Below are 20,664 nucleotides of genomic sequence, written 5' to 3' on the forward strand. Positions count from 1 at the left end.
GCAGCGTGGGGTGCAGGCAGCACTGGGTGCAGGCAGCGGGGCGGCAGGGCGCAACCCCTGGGGGACACCGGCGATGCAGGCTGCGGGGGGGACACAGACCCGCGGGGTCCAGCCGAGGTGGCTGGTCCTTCCACCCCGACGCTGCTGCACCGGGGGGGTGGATCCATCCTTACAACACGGGGACGGCTGGTGGGGAGCACGGAGCAGCGTTGTGGGGTGCTGCCGGCACCCCCCATCCTGGATGGCCACCAGCAGGGTGGGGCCCCCCAGTCAGCCCCCCCGATGTCCCAAGCCTCCGCCAACACAGGGAGCATCCATGCCGGCTTTATTTGCCGCACTCGCTGTTTGTAAACCATAGCCAGCGAGGGAGCCGTAAGCTGAGCACATTATCTCCTCCAGACAATTAGCAGAAGCATTAATGGATTATATGCAAATGTGCAGTAATTGACCTGCGACTCTGCAGTTCATGATGGGGAAGGATGAGCTCCAGATGGCTTAATGATAGTAATTTAAGCCCCTTCTTTATATGCCGTGCTTCCTTGCCATAGCCCGGCAGGACCAAGTCCAGGCGGGGAGGAGGGTGGGTGGCAGCGGGGACGCTGGGGACCAGGGACAGCCCTGGGGCCATCCCGTGTGCACCCCGGCAATGTCCCAAACCGCCCCGTATTCAGCACCCGTATAAAGCCCCGGGAAGGTGGGTTGAAGCGCAGAACAGCAGCTCGTGCCGGCACGGGAGGAGAAGCCGTGAGTTCCCACGGAGTAGCCCATTCCCGCTGGTCACCGGCCAGGGAGTGCGGCGAAGCGCCCGCGGGTCCATGGGACCGCCCGGCTGGGGGATGCTCGCCCACTGCGGTGGGGCCGGACCACCCACCCTGCCTGCGCCAGGGTGCTGCCTGCGCCTTCCTCCTGCCACGGAGGTGCCTGCAGGTGCAACAGCCTGAATAGCAAGCAGTCTCCTTGCTCAGCTGCTGCTCCGAGTTTACTCAGCCTTTGCTCAGGTTGTGTTGCCCCAAGTGTGGCCGGGGAGGGGGCGGTTTGGGGGAGCCCAAGGGGCTCGTGCCCCACCAGCGATCCGCCCCACGCAGCCTGCCCAGCCCTGAGCTCCACAAGAGTTCACCCGGCGGAGCCGGAGGTATTTGAATAACCACTCTGGGAACCCAAATTAAAATATTTATGTATAATTCATGCCATATGTTCCACCAATATTTTTTATTTAATCAACTGAAGACAGATGGCAGGAACATAGAGGCCATTAAACTAATGGCACTTTGTCTTTCCATTTATTTTCGTCTCCTTTCCTAAAAGAAGATGGGTCCGTGACAGGCAGCACACCCTGGGCATGGGGCCGTCCCCGCCACCGCCGATGTGCCGGTGAGGCGCGGTGGCAGTGGCCTTTCCCGCTGTGAAGGTGGACCCACCGTGCAACCTGGCGCGGCGTTGTCCCGGGCAGGGCTGGAGCGAATTCCCCATAGCTGGGGGGGTTTGGAGGAGAGGAATCCCCCCGAGGGAGAAGCCCCTGGGGGGGCTGGAGGGGACCGTCCCCTCCCCGTGCCGAGAGCCGCCAGGGACGGCCCCGGCTAGCCCCGGCCATGGCATTCCCATTGCTCACCTGGCTCCCAGGGCAGGCACTCGCTTGCCAGGGGCTTTGCTCGGGGCTGGCCGGTGCGTAGAGATGTTCAGGTCTAGGGGTGAAATGTGTGTGCGTGTGCACGAGTGCATGCGCACCAATGCATGGATGCATGCGGGCATGCGCGCATGCACAGCTCGTCCTCTTGTGGGTGAAATCGGGTGAAATCAGAAATCCTCCACGTGCCCCATGGCCCTCCTGCAGCACCTCTCCTGCCTGACGAGGCAGAGCCCTGTGTGCTCCGGAGTCGGGACTCGGCCCCGCATCCCTGTCCCTAACGCCGGGCTGCTGGCGGCCGGCATCGCTCCCACCGCACCCACGGCTCTGTCCCGCATCCTTGTGCCGGGGCCGGGGGGGGATCGAACTGCCCCTCCGCAGGGCTGAAAGGCGAAGGCGAGCCCAGGCATCCTTCCTCGCCCCGCGGGGGGACGGGGACTGCCTTCTCCCCGCGTCCTGGGACGCTTTCCTAAGTGTGCCTTTCTCTTTGACTTGCAGGTGGAGATTTCTTGCCCTGGGAGTGAGATGAATGGGGCTTCCTTAGACAAAGGGTCCCAGTCAGCATTTCAGGCCCCGAGACGCGTCCAGGGACTTTTCATTCTTTGTCTGAAAGGGCGACGGTGCCGTTTCCATTAGAGAGATGCTTGGAGAGCCGGTGCCGCCGAGCGGAAAGGCGAGCGAGAAGAGCTGCGTCAGCTGATCGGCTTTCAAATCACCTTCAAACCCTCGATTTCCTTAACATGATCCCTCCATCAGCCGAGTCTCCGGGGCACGGCCGGGGGGCTTTGCCGGGAGGAGAGTAAACCAGGGACGGCGGTGACAGCCAGCGCTGGAGAAACCCCCCGTGCACGCCGGGGGGGCCTCAAAATCCACCCCCACCGCCTTTCCCAGCCCTCCCGGACTTTTTAGGGTCGGGCAATAGCTTTGCACGGCCTCATCCTGCAGCCCCCACCGCGCTTTCGGGGCACCCGTCTGCTCTCCTGGTACACCCCGGGAGCTGCCTCCAGCCCGGGGGGGGCAACCCCCCCCTCGGAGCATCCCTGGGGCCGGACAGCAGCTCCCCCACGGCGCCGGCTGCCGGGGAAGGGATGAAGACGCTATGGCCAAATTATTGGTAAAACTCCAGCGGTATTTTCGGCGAAAACCCGTGCGTTTCTTCACGCTGCTGGCTCTCTACCTGGCGGCCGGCAGCTTGGTTTTCCTGCACTCGGGCTTCGCCGGGGAGCCCACGGTGACAGGGAGCCAGCGCGGCCCCGGGGCCGGCGAGGGACCGGGGCTGCCCTACCTGGGGGTGATGCAGCTGAGCCGCGGCTTCAAGGCGGCGGCAACGATGCCGGAGGGGGGCCGGCGGCACGGACCCTGGTTCAAAAGCACCTCCAAGGAACCAGTGGAGAGGGGCAAAGCTGCAGACTACAGCAGCAGCCGGAGCCGGGTGCTGAGGGGCAGAAGTGGCCGCGAGAAGGAGGAGGACAGAGGTAAGGGCAGGGGACACATGTATCCGGGCGGGGGTCCCTCCTCTTGGCCTCTCCCGGGAAATCCTCGTGCGCCGGGGCAGTGGTTTGGTCGTGCACCCCTACCCGGAACAAATTTCTGAGGATGCACCCCCCAGTAAATGGGTATTGATTTATTTATAAACCAGGCGCACGTGCTACTCGAGCGCTAAGATTTCCTTCCCGCGCCCCAGCGGACTGCCCTGTGCATCCCCTGGGGCACAGCACCCCGCTTGGGAGACCACGGGTCCAGAGGGTGTTCCCAGAAAGATCTTCTCCTCCCTCCTTTCCCTCCTTCCTCCCTCCCCGAGAGCCAAGAATCCACTTTTATTTTTCCATTTTCACTCTTTCCCACTTGTGTGTCATCAAGCTCCGGGTCGCACCTTGCTGGGAGAGGCGCTTTTGGGGGTGCCAGCCGGGGAGAGGCTGTACCCCATCTTCATCCCATCCTTTGGCTGTGCCGGGGGCTAAATTCAGTTTTAATTCTGTTGGCCCCCGGCGAACACTAAAACCAGGCCTGTCGTTGGCGTGGCTGGGCGTTCAGGCAGGGGCTGGCTGTGATTGCCGTGCCGGCACCGAAGCGCAGGTGGGCACGGGTGCAGGCAGGGCTGGGGTTTGGCCTCTCAAGCCAGGAGATCCCTGCCGGGCTGCTGCCTGGGGTGTTGTCGAGTGGGACCGTTATTAATGAACAAGGATAAGCGAATGTAGTAGTTCTCATTGATTTTTAAAATGTCATCTATTTATCCTGAAGGCAGCTGCACGCAGACAGAGTTGCACGCTCGCTCTGAATTTGGGTGGCTGAGAGCTGCCCGTCAGGGCTTTTGCATCCCGGTCGTTATTCAGCTCATCGCCTTCCTCGCTGGCACCCACCAGCACCCAGTGCCAGCAAACCCCGCCCAAACGCACCCCGCGTCCCCTCCCTGCCGGCTCTGCAGCCCCCCCCGGGCGAAGGAGCATCTCGCGCCTTCAGCTGCTCTGAAAGCCGTTACGGTTTCTTGTCATTAATAAAGTGGGCTGGCGAGAAGGAGCAATCCACCTTATCGCTCCGGCGCTGCGCAGCTGCGGCAGCGGCGTGCTGGATGCCTCAGCGTTCAGGGCAGGAGCTGCAGCGTCTGCCGGTTGAGGGAACTCGGAAGGGAATCGGGAACGGGAACTGCTGGAGAGGTGTCGGGATGCTGCCGGGCTCTTCTCTGCCTGTTGCTGCTCACTCCCCTCTCCTGAGCCCCAGGGTGGGCGAAATCTCGGGGGGGGGATGCACGTTCGCGGGGAGCCCCGGTGCCCCTGAAGGCTGCTTTGCCTGTGCCCCAAAGCCGGGCTTGCTCAGGAGCTGCGCCGTGGGGCTTGGCACGTGCAATTCCCCGGGCACCCCGCGCTGGGAGCCGCAGCTCCCCAGACCCTTGGTGGAGCCTGGGGGTGCGTGGCTCGGAGAGAGGCGGGAACCCCCAACCCCGTGGCAAACTGGGGGTTTCACAGGGGTGACCATGCCGAGCCAGGCTTGGTCCCCCTGACCCAGGCTGCTCCCGGGACGTGGGGGGCTCCTCCTCGGCCCCCGGCCCCATGGCAGGTCTGTGCTCATGTTCACTCCGGGCAGGATGCGCAGTCCAGGCTTGGAAGCAGGAGGAGAAATGACTTGTGGTGCTTAAAGGACTTTCTCATGCTAAAATGAGATGAAAGGGGGTTTCCCGTCGTGCCCCCACGCAGAGGGGTCTCTGGGAGCTTTTCTGAGGTGCACGTGGCCGTGTTGCTCCATTAATGCGAACTGACGTTTAGCGAATCCTCGGCAGATGGTTCGCGAGCCCAAGCTGTCAGTCACCGTAAAAACCCCAAGCAGCGCTCCTGTCCCCGGCCATATGCAACGCGTCCACCGCGATTAACCTCTGCTGGCACCGCCGCCTCCCCGTGCCCGGCCACGGCGAGGGCTGCGAGGGACGGGGCAGGGATGCTGGGCTTGGGCATCGCTGGCTTTAGCTGCTCGTAGGTGGTCTGGGAATATCGTCTTTCCCCGTTTTAATCTCGCGTGGGAAGGCTCGGCGTGGGCAGCGGTTAATGGGAGCCAGCGCAGACCCGGCAGCTGGAGGGGATGCGGTGCCGCCGCACGAGTGTGTCGGCAGCTCCCGAGCAGGATGGTGCGGAGAAATTCTCCGGCTTGAGAAAAACCCCGAGCCCGGCGTGGCTGGCGTGCCTGGGGGGTGGTGGAGCCTTGGGAAATGGGTGCTGAGCACCCGCCTGGCTCCCCTGCTCCTCTCCAAAGCGCCCGCTGCTTCCCGGGGCCGCCTGGCAGGAGCAGGCAGGTTTTCACGGCGGTGGTAATTAAGCAGAGGATGGCTTAACAAGGTGGCTGTGGAGGCTCTGCCACGTGAAATCGTTCCAGAGGGAACACTGCTCCTAAAATCAGTTCTGGTTTAGCTAGTGTGATGTGCGGCTCTGGCTTGCCCGGGCAATGTGCCTGCCTCCTGCTCTTCCTCTTCCTCCTCCTCCCTCTCCCGGCCGTGCTGGTGGAGCCCCAGGGTCAGGCCAAGGCGCGGGTCGAGGGCAGCCCCGTCTTCCAGGGAACAGCTTCGGCTCATCTGCATCCCCATGCGAAGGCGCATCTCCTGCCTCAGATCTGGCTTCATTTTTGGACGGCGAAGCTGGGGGGAGCAAGCACCCGCCCCAGCCGGGCAATGCCCGGCATCGCTTCCTCCCTGCCGCATCCATCCCCGGTCCTTCGCTGGATGTCACCAGCCGTTCCCAGCCGGGGCTGGGCTCCCCCGTGACACACGAGCAAGCAATGCCATGAAGAAAGGGGGACCGGCCGCCCCAGGCACGCAGCCGAAGATGTCCCTGTATCTTCCGACGCCGGCGCAGTTGTCCCAGGGGTGGTCAGTGTGGGCCACCCTTCCTGCCGCCAATATCCACCCGCTCTTTCCCGTGCTCACACGGAGCATTTCCCTTCTCGCATGCCGGGCTTGTATTAATACCGCCGGCCGTCGCCGGCGAGCTGTCGGTGTTCTGCGGGACAGACGGCTGCAGAGGGTGCGTCGGGGGGGCTGGGAGGGCTCAGCGCCCAGCGTGAGGCTTTTGCTCGACCAGCTGGAAAATCAAGGGCAGATATTTGTTTCAAGCATCACCCCGCAGGGCAGCCCTGTGAAAACACTTCTGTCCTGCCTTTAGCCTGCTAAACGCCGGCGGTGGGTGCCGGGAGAGCCCAGCGAGGGGCTGGGGCTGCTCGAGGAGAGAGGGAGGATGGACGGACGGACGGAGGCGTTGTCCCCAGACAGACCAGCAGTGCCTGCTCCCGGCTCACAGGAGCTGGGTCCGGACAGCACCGCTCTGGAAAGCATGGCTGGGGGATTTGCTGGGATGCTCCCCGGGGGGGTCATTAGTGACCCCCAGTGATTGCTGCCGGGGCAGGGGGGCAGCCCTGAGTGCACCCCGCGGGTCGGGGCGGCTTTGCAGGGGTATGTCACCAGCTGGCCCCGCGCGCGGGCACATCGCCCAGGGGGTCCCTGCTTGCACCCCGTGCCCGCACCCGACGGGGACCCCAGCGCCAAAGCGTATGTGCGCATGGGCTGTGCCACAGCCAAGAGCTGCCGTGCTCTCTGGAAGGCCAAGCTTTACGTTAAGCTTTACATTAAGATGTTAAACATGAATTTGCAATGCTAACGGCCCCAGTGACCAGCCTAGCCCCTGGAAGAGTGCGACATTTCGGGAATTTAATGACTATTGCTGGGTGGATCTGCGGGTCTGTTCACATGTTTCCAACGTGCTCTGAAATTCCTCTTGGCCCCACGAGAGCTGCGTGCTGGGGCAGGTCCCCCTCTCGCTGCTCAGCACCCTCCTGCAAGCTGTGCCTAACCCAACCACGCGCCTTTCAGCATCTCCCCCTGCTCGCTCCTCCTTCACTTATTGTCCTCGTACCTCCCTAATTATTCCAGTTGCCTTCCTAATAAGTTGCAGCACGCATATGTCAAGAGCAATGGATTGAATGTAATGCACATCAGTCACCGGCTCTGTGCAAATGACTGGAGCAGTCCTGCACTGGTTAGATCTGTCACGACCAAAATGAGCTGACCTGCCGAAACCTGCTCAGCGCTGCGGAAATGCCACGTCACGCTGAGAGTAATTGGGAGCCGTGAGTTACGACTCTTTGGTGGTTAAAGTTATCAGGCCCATTTCTCTCCATCTTTCTCCTCCACCCTCCTCCAGGCTGGCTTGGGGAAGCCGGTTTGCAGCGCTGGTGAGGTCTGCGCCCCGTGGGGTGGTGGGGAGGGTGGGGGGTCTATGTGTGGGGCACACCATCGATGGGGTGTGCACGTGGAGTTGGTTCAGAGACCCCCCCCAACAGATGCAAAACGCAAGGAGGGGGTGAGAAGCATTATCCCATAGTTTGGTATCGGAGTGGCACATGTGGAGATGCTCTGCTGTTAGAGGGATGATTTGGTGTGTGATGGAGACACGGAGATGGAAGGAGAGACACGGTGGGGGGGTAATCGTGGATGGCAAGATGCACCTCGCTTGCCCAGAGCCATGGCTTCACTCTTGACCAGAGCAGGGGAGCCCTCACCTCTGCTCCTGCCCACTCCGGTGCTGCCGGATATCCCGGTGCTTCCCAAAGCCCCTCGGCCGGGGTGCTGGGGCCAGAGCCCTGGGTGGCACAGCTGGAGGGGTGTTTGGTGCTGTGAAAAAACCAACTCCTTGGTTTGGGATCCGGTGGCCCTGAAGAGACAGGCGCCTCTCCTTTTGTGTCCCCACATTGGGACTCCGCAGCAGCAGCTCGAAGCCAGAGGCCAGCGGCCGCTGCGCGGGATCCAGGGATTCTCCAGGACGGGGTCGCCCCGTGCCAGCGTCCTGCAGAAGGTGTCCTGAGAGCGGAGCGGAGGTTTCGGGATAATGTAAAGTGAAAGATTGCCGTTATATTCTTCGAGGATGCGCACCTGAAACAGGGAGCGAGGTGAACCAGGCTGGTTTGGGGTTCCCAGCCAGCTTACCCTGGACCAGTAAAACCCAGCCACTGGTCCCCGGGGCCGTCCTCCCCTCTCCCTGGGGCACCTGCACTGGCTGGCCGACCTGCACATCCTCTGCCGGAACACGTTAATGGACACCTCGTTAGCTGATTACTGGATGGCTGATCCCACCAGCTCCCGAAACCCCCATCTTCCTCGGGCAGCAGTGGCGGCGAGGATGCTGAGCATCCCTGCACCAGCGCCGCATCCCTGCGTCGGCGGCAATACATCCTCCCCGCAGCAAATGCCCAGGTGGGAGCAGGAGCAGGACACTAACGAGGGCACTAACGAGGAGACGGAGCGGGGACAGGGCGGGCGCTGGCAGCACAGGGCTGCCCGGGGACGGCTCATGGACCGGCTCGCCCCTGAGGGAAGCCCGCAGCCGACATGGAGCGTCGCAACAGGCACGCGGGTGGGGAGGTGGTGGTTTGTTTTCAGATTATTGGGAAAGGCTACATTTGTCAAATGATTTCATCGTAACTGTTTATTCAGCTCTATTCCCTGTCTACCTGCATCTTCATTTGCTCTCAGTGCAGGCATCAGCCTTTACTTTGCCAAGTGTTAGCGCTGGGCAAACATCCTCCGCGTCGATATCCGGGGCTGGGGAAAATGAGCTGCTGGCTGAGGAAAGTTTGTTTTAAACCGTATTTCTCCATTCTGCCCGCCTGTGTTCCTGGCAGGGCAGAGGGAAGGGGATGGGTTATTTTACCACGGAGCTCATCTCTTTTTGGAGCTGCTTTGCTCAGGCTCGAGGCCAGCGGGAAGGAAGAGGACGGAGAGGAGAAGCCTCGGTGCAGAGCCACAGCAGCCTTTCTTGCCGTAGCGGGTGTTTCTGGGCTTGCCCTACCTTTCCTTGCAGCGTTCGCAGGGGCGTGCTGTACCCAGCGCACGCGTTTCTAAAGGGAACGAACAGGGCGCGTTGCTGCGCATCCTGATTTAGGGCAGAATCAAAAGAGGGGGGTGGGAATTGGTGGGCTCAGCCCCGGCTGGTTCTTACCCCCTTCTCCTCTACCCGCCCCCAGCGAGATACATCGGCTGCTACGTGGACAACACTCGCCGGCGAACGCTGCGCGGCGTGTCCTTCTTCGACTACAAGAAGATGACAGTCTTCCGTTGCCAGGACAACTGTGCCGAACGGTAGGGCGGGAGACGGGAGACGGGCACCGCGTCTTCGCCGATTCCCGCACACCGCCAGCGTTTGCCTGCTGTCACCGCTCCCTGCCCCGGCTGCTCCCCTCCCTTTCCTCCCGCCTGCCGCCTTCTTTCTTTACATTTATGGCATTTTGATTTCCTATTTTTAAATTCACTGGTGTTTTACAGGTCCCCAGTTTCCTCCCCTGGAAAAAGGTCGGGGGGGATGATGGGCTCCATCCTCGTCGCGGGGTGTAAGGGCTCCAGTTCGGTGCTGGGGGGGCCTTGAGCGCTTCCATCCACCCGGGGTGGCCCCACCAAAACGCTGTCCCCCACCAAAACGCTGTCCCCCACCAAAACACCCTCCCCAGACCTCTCCAGCTGTCAAAGCGCATCCGTGAGCAGCTGGGGAGACACAGGGAGCCCTTGCTGCAGAATTTTTCCCCTTTCCCCAGCGTTACACGAAGGATGTGCCCTAAATGTGGTGTGTGCCGGCGGGGTGGGTGGCACTGCGGGCAGTTTGCTGCCTCCAAACTCCCCCGGAGCCGAAGCCCATCTGTGCCGCATGCCCCGGCACCTGGGGACATCGCTGCAAAGGGCCATCGCTGATCACTGGGGCAGTGGCACGTCCCCCGCACAGGGCTCATCCACCTCGGCGGGACGCTTGCCGTGAGGGATGCGTGCCGTGAGCCGAGCCGACTGCTGCGGCGCATCCTCGGCTGCTCCACGCCAGAGCCCTCCCACAGCGCCCGCAGTCCCACAGCGGAGCTTGCCGGTCCGGCACTGCCCCTCTCCAGCGGGGCTCTGGCTCCGCTGGCACTTGGCCAGCGCCCGCCTGTGCTGCTGCAGTCCTCCCCAGTTCAAATCCCATCTGTATCGACCAGCACAGCTCTCCCGCTTTGAAGCCCAGCAAAGTCCCCATCACTTATTCCTGCTCCGCCACCATCCTGTTACATCCTCCCTGCTTGGAAGAAATGTCTCTGTCTCCTGCTTTACAATCTCTGTGGCCCGTGGAGCCCTTTTCCTTAGAACAGGAGAGAACAGAACAGGACAGGATAGGATAGGATAGAATAGAATAGGGTAGGATAGGATAGGATAGGACAGGACAGGACAGGATAGAATAGGATAGGATAGGATAGGATAGGATAGGATAGGATAGGATAGGATAGGATAGGATAGGATAGAATATTTTCAGTTGGAAGGGGCCTACGACAATCATCTAGTCCAATAATGCATCCTTGGGATGCAGTGCTGCTTCCAGTGCTGGGTGTGAGCTGGCTGCAGCAGGGATGCTCCTGCAAAACCCTGTGGAGCTGGGGGGGATGCCTGGGGACATGCTGAGCCCTCCCATCTCCCTCTCCCCAGGGGCTACCTCTACGCAGGGCTGGAATTCGGCGCCGAGTGCTACTGTGGGCACAAGGTCCAGGCGTCGAACGCCAGCGAGTCCGAGTGCAACATGGAGTGCAAGGGGGAGAAGAGCAACATCTGCGGCGGGGTCAACCGCCTCTCCATCTACCGCCTGGAGCTGGCCCAGGAGTCTGCCAGGAGATGTAAGTCGGTGGCATCGCTGCGGCTCTTGGCTCGGCCCCGAAATGGGGGAACCCCTCGCGGTGCAGTGGGGGGCGAGCCCCGGCGTCCCCGTGCTGCATAAGCCGGGTCACAGCTCGGGAGAGGTGGTCTGAAAGCGGCTCAGGTCTGTGGCGGGGGTAGTTTTGCTCCTGCGAACCGCGGGGATCCCCCTGCGGGGATGGCTGCTGGCTGGGGCTGGGTGGAGTGGGGAGCCCCAAGGCCCTCACCGGGAATTCAGGGCATTTTGGGGGACTTTGGATGAAGACCCCTTTCCTGATGGCCAAACAGGACCATCATCGTATTCAGCGTGTGTTGCTGGTGGAGCTGGCTGCGGGATGAAGGATGCGCGGGAGCTCCAGAGAGAGCCAAGGGTGCTCCCCGTCAGAAGCGCTCGTTTGCCTCCCAATTAGGCATCGCTATAATTACTCCCATTTGCTGCTTTTCTTTCCTCGTCCCCAAGCAATGGGAAAGAGGGTGGCAGTGTTCAGAGCTCCTACCACCGGGAACCTGCTGGAGCAGCAGCCCCGGAGAGGGGCCGAGGGTGCCCGGAAAAGGTGCAGTGGTGGGGGAGGACCCATCGGGGCCAGACCCAGCCCGGCTCTCCTCGCTGGCTCTGTCCCTCCTGCAGCCTGGGGTCACCGAGCTGATAAAAATAGGGAGGAAAAAATAAACCCGACATTGCTGCCGGGGCTTTTGCTCTGATTTTGCAGCGTAAGCAGCCGGGTGAGCTTGTTAGCAAACATGGCTTCACAGCCAGAGGGTGACGAGAGCCGGAGTAAAGCAGCCGCTGTGCCGATGGGCAGCTGGAGAGGAGCGGTGGGGGACGGGTACGGGGACACCGCACGCAGAGGCTCTTGCTCCCGAGCCTGGGGTGTGCAGGGTGGCAGCGGCATCGTTCTTGGGGTGCAGCCCCCGCTCCTCATGGCCAGACCAGCATCGCTCTCAGTGCTGCCCTGGCCTCTCTCCCTCGCAGACGGCAGCGCGATATTTCGGGGGTGCTTCCGCCGGCCGGACAATGTCTCCATCGCCCTGCCCGTCAGCCAGCTCATGCTGAACATGTCAGTGGACAAATGCGTGGACTTCTGCACCGAGAAGGTACTGGGGGGGCCGGGGGGCGTACGGGTCGAAAGCTTAATCATCTGAATCTTCATCATCAGAAAGGGTCACGCTGGGTAAATGTTAATCCGATTTCGTGTCATAATTGTGTGTATCCAAACTACAAATGATCGTATCGACTGTCTGCGTCTCTGCCGCGGGGAGGGACGGACCCGCTGCCTGCCCTGCCTGCTCCCCGTGGCTTTGCCCCCCCCAGCAGCTGCCCGGGGGGGGTTTGGGCAGGAGCAGCGCGGGGTCCTGCTCTGGTCCAGGGATGCTGCAGTGCCTTCTGCTCCTGGGGCACGATGCCTATAAGCAGGCAGGGCGCAGGCTGGCAGTGGGCATTGCTGGGATATTTATTAATTAAAATGAGGTAAATTAGCAGGCAGAGGAAGAGAAAGGGACAGTCCTGTCCTCCCTTCGTGGCCTCCCCAGCAGAGGACGGTGGGGAATAAACCATCACACCAGTTAAATACGGGCAGCTGCTCCGTTGCTGGCTCCATGTTCCCATCGCTGCCGGAGAGCTGGGGCCGGGAGGTGTAAATAACCGGAGCCCCTCGATTAACCCGGTGCTGCCGCAGCCTGGCAGTAAATCGCCTGTCAGCCGCCGAATGGGCCTCGTAACTCCGGGCTTGGAAACACCGGTGAGGCTGCCATGGGGCCGTCTGAGGGCTCTTGGTAACCTCGGTGCGGGTGGCAAACTCATGAATGACGTGCCATGGCTCTGCCGGTAGCACTAGCGCCCGGTGCACTGCCGCCCGTGCCAGCAGGCACCTCGGCTGTGCCACGGGAAAGTCGGGGCTCGGGTGGTTTGGGGTGTCTGCAAAGAGCTGCTTGTGCAACCGGCTCGAGGGATGCTGCAGCCGGCTGGAAGGATGCTGCAAACCGCCCCGTGCTGCACAGCGGGGCTGGGGCGGCGAGGACGGGTGTGGGGGGCAGAGGAAGGGTCTGCCGCGGGGTAGGGGGACGGTGCCGCTGGCTGCCCTCCCTCCTCCCGTCCCTTCAGGAGTACCCGCTGTCGGCCCTGGCCGGGACCATCTGCCGCTGCGGCTTCCCCACCACACTCTTCACCCTGCACGAGCGCGAGGACGAGCAGCTCTGCGCCCAGAAATGCGCTGGCGAGGAGTTTGAGAGCTGCGGCACCGCCGAATACCTCCTCGTCTACCAGACCCAAGTGCAAGGTGAGCCGGCGCCGGGCTCGCCCTGCATGCTGCCGGGCAGGGACCACTCCGAGGCGGGTGCCAGCACCAGTTTCCCAACCCCTTCCCGGGGACACCGGCAGAAAGTGAGCATGAGCTTGCAGCATCTGTTTGGCTTTCATTAAAAATTACCATTTATTTTAATTCCCTGGGAAATCAGTCCTCCCCTGAACAAACAGCTTTAATTACCGCCTGACTCAGCCGCAGGAGAGACCAGTTTGCCATCTGCGTCCAGCAGGACCCCTCCTTGCCGGCGCTTGTCTCTCCTTGTCACCGGCAGTACCGGTGAGCCGGAGCTTTGCCAGCCCCAGGCAGGGACAGGCTCCGGGGAAAAATATGGGGGAAAAAAGCTGTGACCAGGGAGAAAGTCCTCGGGAGCCTGCGGAGAGAGGGCACCTGGCCCCCACCGCCCTGCAGGTCCCAGTGGTGGGACCGATGGGGACAGGGAAGCGCAGGGCGAGGGGAAACCTGTTACTGGGAGAGGAAAGGGCTGAATGGTGCAAGTGAGGACCCAAATTCAGGTGGTTTTGCTTCAGAGCGGCTTGGTCTCGACACAATCCCTGCTTCGGCATTTGAGGGCGTGCTGGAAACGCTTGTGCCTTCGTCGATATAAAAAGTAGGAGCGTTGCTTGGCGAATGCACCCGTGTTGCTCACTCTCCCCTAATCACGCAGGCAGTGAGCAGCCGGCAACGGCAGAGCACTCCTGCCCTCTTCTTAGGACTTTTTTGGGGTGTTTAGGACTCTTCGGAGTGCTCAGGACACAGGAGTGTCCCTATATGCTTTGGGCAGGGCGCCTTTCCCTATAGCAGCCACCTCCTCGCACCCTGCCCCAGCATCTTCCCGGGAGGCAGCAGCACGCCCTGAGGAAGCGGGATGTCTCTGTAGGAAAAGCACGTTACCGTGCAGCAGCCCTGACGCGCCTTGGCCGGTTCTCGCTGCAGACAACCGCTGCATGGACAGGAGGTTTCTCCCCACCCGTGCCAAGCAGCTGGTGGCCCTGGCCAGCTTCCCCGGTGCCGGCAACACCTGGGCACGCCACCTGATCGAGCTGGCCACCGGCTTCTACACCGGCAGCTACTACTTCGACGGGTCTCTCTACAACAAAGGTGAGAGGGGGGATTCATTGCTGGGGGTGCACCAATCCCACCTGAGCCGGGAGAGGGTCCTGGTGCCATCCCCTGGGTCTGCAGGAAGGGGTGGGCAGAGCCGGGTACCTCCAGTGCTGCTCCATGGGATGGTCATGGTTCGAAGGGTATCGGAGGGAGCCGACGTCGCGTGTGCCCTGCCTGTGACCTCCCCGTGCTGCCCACTAACCTTGGCCAGGAGCGATTTGGGGCAGAACTGGGGTTTCTCCATCATGCTGGTGGTTTTTAACCCGCCGTGGGGGTAGGAAGTTTCTAGAGGAGGAACTGGGGTGACCCCAATCCTGGCAAACGAAGCAATTCCTGCGTTTTTTGCCCCAAGAGAAGGCCAGTGAGGTTTTTTGATCGGATTTCCCCAGGAGCTGGTCTTTGCGGGCTTGGTACTCTTGTCCTGGGATGGATAAAGTGAGAAGCAAAAGAAAAATTGCTCTCTACAATCCCCTGAAAGGAGGTTGTGGGGAGGTGGGTATTGGTCTCTTCTCCCAAGTGACAAGCGACAGGACAAGAGGAAATGCCCTCAAGTTGCGCCAGGGGAGGTTCAGGCTGGATATTAGGAAAAATGTCTTTACGGAGAGAGTGGTGAAGCACTGGCAGAGGCTGCCCAGGGAGGTGGTGGAGTCACCATCCCTGGAGGTGTTCAAGGGATGTGTGGACGTGGCACTGCGGGACATGGTTTAGTGGGCGTGGTGGGGTTGGGGTGATGGTTGGACTTGATGGTCTTACAGGTCTTTTCCAACCTTAGGGATTCTGTGATGCTGTGAAAGTCACGGCTGTGTGGTGAGGAGAACTCATGCAGCCTTCCGCCTTCAGGGTTTGGGAGCGGGTGGTGCTGGTGGCACCAGTATCCTGGAGCACAAATATAAAACCAGTGACACATCAGGGCACCCGGGGAGCACCGCTGGCACCCAAATGAATGAATATTCGCAGTCCGAAAAAGCGCCGATGAGCTCACGGGGGGCGTGGAGGAGGGAGCGGATCTCATTTGCCTGTTCTCCTCGGGCTGAAGGATTTGGTGGAGATCCATCTTCCCGTCCTGGGGCCAGTAACTATTTAACGGAGGAGGGATGCTGATGTTCCCACCTCTTGTGCCCTCCGGGGCAAAGCAGCAGTGCTGTGCCCGCTGTATTGGTGCCAGGGCTGATAGCACGTGGACTTTGGGGACCCCAAATTAAACAGCGAGGATAAGTTTCAAGCCAAAAAAAGCTTGAGGCAGGCATGAAGCTTCTTCAGGTGGAAGCCAGCTCCTCCCAATAACCCACCGTATTGCAAGCAGGAGGGAAAACACCAGTTGCCTCATTTTATAGCCATTTAGAATAGTTTTATTCATAGACCTCAAAAGTTTCTCCTGCTTTTCCTTCCCATTTTGTGGCTCTGAGAGGAAATCCTCCTTTCCTCCTCAGCCGTGGTGGAGCTGGGATCTGTACCTGGGGTACCCCCATAGCTTGCGGGGTCTGTACCCAGGGTACCCGCAGAGCTGGCCAGGGTCAGCACCTGGGGTACCCCCTAAAGCCCCGCTCGCCCGACACGATAGGCAGCAACACCCATTTCTTCGAGATTTGCCAGATTCAGCCTTTCAGAGATGGAGATGCTCTCCGCTGAGGGAGGGAGCGCGGACCGTATCAGCCCCCGGTGCTGGCACCCACCCCGGGGTGCAGCCGGCATCACACCTCCCACGGATGGGAGCATCCTCCAGGCAAAAGCCTCGGTGAGGTTTTGCTCATCTGACCGAGCACAGGTTTTGTGATGATTCTGGGCTGAGCGCGTCAGAGGGGCCCGGAGGTATCCAGGCAACTGGCAGATTAGCCATCACGTCCCTGCGTCGCGTGGCATGGCTGCTGAAAGCAAATTACACATCTATAATTGATGTAATACAGGTACTTACAGCTTATCTCCCCCCTCGGCTCAGCTCTGCCGCCGACACACTGTTCCCGGGTAGTTTGGGTTGTGCTTTGCAGGGGCTGGGGGGTGCAAAGGGGCTGGGAGTGGTGCTGGGCTCAGCCCCGATACTCCCTGCGGGGACACAGGGGATGGTGGTCCTCTCTCTGGACCCCCCATGGCATCACCGCAGCTCTGGGCTCATCTGCAGCCCCACAAGCATGGGGTTTTCCCCCTTCTTAATTTCTTGGGAGACTTTAAACACTGTGGTCAGGCAGATTATAGCTACAGAAACATGTCCTTGAGCTCCCAATGCAAGCACAAGGCATGTTAATGCAGCGTGCAGTTATTTAATGCCAGTGTGTTCTACCCTGGAAGAAAGCTGGGCTGTGCAATATCAGGCTGTTGCAGACCATCTCGCTGAGAAGAGCCGAGCACGGCCGGGGAGGAGGCAGCCCTGCTCCATCCCCGTGCCCGCTACCCACCCTCTCATACCTGAATTCTACGTGACTCATAACTTGGGCAAATAAATGATATCCCTCTGGGAGAGGGATGCAAATTCTACTTCAAGCCTCAGCTGCCTTTATCCGACTATTTTGCAACCTGATATCCCCCCGTCCTTCCCTTTCCCCAGCTCGCTTGTATTATTTTTATTAACATCGGCACCAGCCGCTTCTCAGGCGCCCACTTGCTCTGTCCCGGCAGGGTTCAAGGGCGAGAGGGACCACTGGCGAAGCGGGAGGACGATTTGCATCAAAACCCACGAGAGCGGCCAGAAGGAGATCGAATCCTTCGATTCGGCCATCCTGCTCATCCGAAACCCCTACAAGGCTCTGATGGCGGAGTTCAACCGCAAATACGGGGGGCACATCGGCTTCGCGGCTCACGCCCACTGGAAGGGCAAAGGTAGGCTGGTGGGCTCGGCCGCCCCGTGCCCCAGGGAGGGTGAGCTCCAGCCCGGCCGCCGGAGCTATAAATCTGTTGTTAAAGCCCAGCAGAGCCCGAGTCCGGTCCCCGCGGGGGAAGCCCGGGCTGTGCCACTGTGCCTTTGGGGTTCCCCGTGTCGGAGGGGCATCTCCTGGGCTTGCAACCGGCACGACCTGCAGCAGCCACCTGGCACGGCCGAGGGCTTCCGCATGGGTGGGATGGGGTGGGATGGGGGGGGAAGCAGAGATGCTCGGCTGTTTGGTGCTGCGTTGGCTCACAAGGGCAGCGGCAGAGAGGTGGCGGTGCCCGGGGACAGGGGTCTGACAGCAGCCTGGTGCCAGCGGGGAGGGAGCGGGTCGGGTGGGCAGGACCCCAAGGACCCCAACTCTGCCCCTTCTCCAGAGCAGCTCTTGGAGGCCAAGGGCAGCCGGCCCGAAGGCTCGGCTGGGCAGGGGGCGAGCAAGGAGAGGTTAAAAAACTAAGACAATCCATCAGACATCTGCATCCATCACCTGGTGGGTGTTGGCGAGGGCCTGCGGCATCGCCACGCTGCTGCCGAAGCGGGGTCCCAGCAGGACCACCCTGCCGGGGGGCGTTCAGGAGGGGACGGGCAGCCCCACTCCCCGGCAGAGCCAGCCCTGGCACGGGCAGCCCCCCGGGGCAGCGCCGCTGCGCCTTCCGAAGTAGCAGGAGTAAGGAGATCTCCTCCAAGCCCCCGTTATCCATCCTTCCCCAAGGCGGAGGCGCGGGAGAGCGGACCCAGCCGACGCGCAGGGCAGTGCCTGCGAAGCCCCCGGCTGGGGGAACCCCCCTGCCCCTCCGCCGCGCTCTCCCTCTCGCCGGTGCCGGCAGCCGGAGCGGTGGCAGCCGCCAGCCCGTCCCCATGGACAAGGCGGTGGCAGGGAGTTATTTCTGTGCGCCCAGCTGCTCCGGAGACACTACCTTTCCCCATGCACAGGCGTATTGTGGAGGCTTGTTAATTATAGCAATTTACAAATTGCTGTTGTGGAATTGACTTCATTGGAAAGAGTTAAAATATTTAGCTTGATTGAACATCTGCTACCCTTAATTCAGAGTTTATTTAAGGGGAGCTTTTGCTGTTGTTGCTGTTATGTGCCTGGATTTCGTTATCGCCATGTGCTTGCAGCGCCGGAGACGGCCCAGCCCGGCTCTCCCCACCGCCCCATCCCGTAAAACCAGGGAAGAGAAACGTCCCGCTGCTTCCTCAGTGGCTTTTCTCCCTGGGCAGGTCCCCGGGCATTGCCCCTGCTGTGGAGGGGCACGAGCCTCTTGCTAGATTTTATCCATATCTGCTGCATCCCAAAGGACAACTGCAGATATGGCCGGGAGCGGGGATGCAGGACGATCCCCTCGCTGGAGCCACAGCACCACGGGAACCTTCCTGAGCTTTCCCGGTCCCAAACCTCCCCACGCCTGTCCCACGCGTCCTGCCCCCGAGGGGAGGGGGGGCCGGGCAGAGGGGACCCTTCCCTCCACCCCAGCACCGTCCGATTTGGACGCGCACCAAAATACATCACCAAATTCTTTCCAGAGGATGTACAGTGTAATTAGCTGATGGGTTAATTTTCAGGTTAATTAACCATTGGAACAACTTGCCCAGAAAGATGGGGATTTTCCATCACTTGAGGACTTTAATCGGGCTGGGGGGGGTGGCTGAGAGCCGTGGTTTGGCACCGGGGAGGGGCTGGAGACCCCCGTTTCGCTGACCCTGCCTGGGGGCTCAGCCCGTGGAGGACCCCGGCTGGGAGCCCCGGGGGTCCCTGCGGGACCGTCGGCACCCACCCTGCCCTCCCACCAGCGTGGCAAGCAAACGCTCAGCGGGGACAGTTCGTTTGTGCCAGGTTTGCAATTAGCGCTGGGGTGCGTCGTTAAATAAATCATCCAGGGGACAAAAAAAAAGCGATCGAAGGTGAGTAATGAAGACGGGGCGCGGCGCTCCCATCCCCAGACTTCCCTGCAGAAAGGCCCTTGCTCCCTGCAGCCCGGCTCCCCAAACCGTTTCCTTCTCCCAGGAACTAATTTTGGGGCAATTTTGGAAAAAAGCCGGCGCCGGGGGCGGATTTTCCTTCCCCCCTCCCCGTTCTCAGCCCTGCCCGGAGCCCGCAGAGGCTGTGGGCGCTGTGAAACCCCCGTTTGGTTCCGTGACATTAATTTTACGATATCCCTGGAGCGGTTCCAAAGCAAAGTTTTATGTGGTATGATTACACAAGGTGAATTGTCCTGTATCTGTTAAATGAAACAGATACTGTGTTTAATGATTCTTTGGGGAATTAAATACAGTTAAGCTATTAATCAGGCATTGGTTTCGTGGGGAGGACAAGAGGAAGAGGCAAATACCCAGAGCTTTTATGCATCGTGAGACAGATGTATACGGCACTGCCAGGAGAGTTGTGGCTTATTATTGATGTTTCATTATCCCTTTTATCACCTGATTTTTATGGGAGGATCAATTAGCGAGAAGGCTAATTGAAAGATCTCAGCAGGGAGCGCAGGCGGTGGCCCTGGGATGGGGGATGCAGGGGACACGGGGGGACGCGGGGGACACCCACTAACGGCGTCCTCTGCTCCTTCCAGAGTGGCCGGAGTTCGTGGCGAACTACGCGCCGTGGTGGGCGACCCACACCCTCGACTGGCTGCGCTACGGCAAGAAGGTGCTGGTGGTGCACTTCGAGGACCTGAAGCGGGACCTCTTCATCCAGCTGCAGCGGATGGTGGGGCTGCTGGGCATCGCCGCCTGCGAGGACAGGCTGCTCTGCGTCGAGGGACAGAAGGACGGCAACTTTAAGCGCTCCGGCTTGAGAAAACTGGAGTACGACCCTTACACGCCTGAGATGAGGAAGATGATCAGTGGCTACATCAAAACAGTGGACGCGGCTCTGAAACTCCGAAATCTGTCGGGGGTCCCGGATGACTACTACCCGAGATGATGGGGATGACGGCCGGGGGACCTGACCCTGCGTGGCGAGGAAAGGCTCGGTCTGCCTGGCCTCTGCCTACTTCCACCCAGTGGGTGGTTTTTCTTTTAATTCTCCATCTGCTGCTATTAGCTGTTAATCAACCCCCTGCATGAGCAACGAACAGTCCCCAGCCATCACTGAGCTCGCCGGGCCCACGCCGACACGGACCCGGGCACGGCGGCATCGCCGAGGGGATGTGGGTGCCTTCCCCGCCGCAGGCTTCCTGCTCCGTCCTGCTCCCGTTTCGGCTGCCGCAGCCCTCCTTGGCAGCGCAGCGGGTTATTTGTGCCCGTCCCTCCGGGCTGGCTGCTGGGGAGGCTGTGTCGCTTGTGCCGTGCCTGACGCATCCCCTGGCGCCGGCACACTGCCGCGGTGCCGCAGGAGCTGAGCTCCCCCAGGGTGGGTATCCCCAAACTCCCCCTGCTCCTTGGCCAGCCCTGGAAGGCTGCTGCCCATCCCTGGATGGAGCCCGTCGGCCTTCCCAAGGGAGCAGAGACCGGGGGGGGTGGCACCGTGTGGGTGATGCTCCCGTTGATCCCGGTCGGAGGGTGTGGAAATCGGGAAGGCTGTGCCGGGGAAAGCGATGCCTCCAAACGAGGTGGCTGCGTCTCCCCCATGCATCGGCTCCGCGGAGACCCTCCCTGAGCC

The 20,664-nt window shown here is 61.1% G+C and overlaps 1 protein-coding gene across 1 annotated transcript; it reads left to right on the forward strand.

The window, feature by feature from the left end:
• The first annotated feature begins 2,717 nt into the window (after positions 1-2,717).
• Positions 2,718-20,092, forward strand: WSCD2 (WSC domain containing 2). Its single transcript, XM_059827481.1, has 8 exons — positions 2,718-3,099; positions 9,122-9,236; positions 10,596-10,780; positions 11,773-11,894; positions 12,901-13,075; positions 14,036-14,200; positions 16,817-17,017; positions 19,634-20,092. Exons 1-8 carry the CDS (start codon positions 2,724-2,726, stop codon positions 19,984-19,986), a joined length of 1,692 nt encoding a protein of 563 aa, XP_059683464.1. The 5' UTR covers positions 2,718-2,723; the 3' UTR covers positions 19,987-20,092.
• The last annotated feature ends 572 nt before the right edge of the window (positions 20,093-20,664 follow it).

Source organism: Gavia stellata, chromosome 21 (assembly GCF_030936135.1).
Source record: "Gavia stellata isolate bGavSte3 chromosome 21, bGavSte3.hap2, whole genome shotgun sequence".
Taxonomy (NCBI): domain Eukaryota; kingdom Metazoa; phylum Chordata; class Aves; order Gaviiformes; family Gaviidae; genus Gavia; species Gavia stellata.

Bases quoted from the DNA above. Each gene is read 5' to 3' on its own strand.
- WSCD2 (XM_059827481.1), top strand. From the start codon at position 2,724: ATGGCCAAATTATTGGTAAAACTCCAGCGGTATTTTCGGCGAAAACCC. The intron at 10,781-11,772 runs GTAAGTCGGTGG...TCTCCCTCGCAG, and splicing joins CCAGGAGTCTGCCAGGAGAT to ACGGCAGCGCGATATTTCGG. The intron at 17,018-19,633 runs GTAGGCTGGTGG...TGCTCCTTCCAG, and splicing joins CGCCCACTGGAAGGGCAAAG to AGTGGCCGGAGTTCGTGGCG.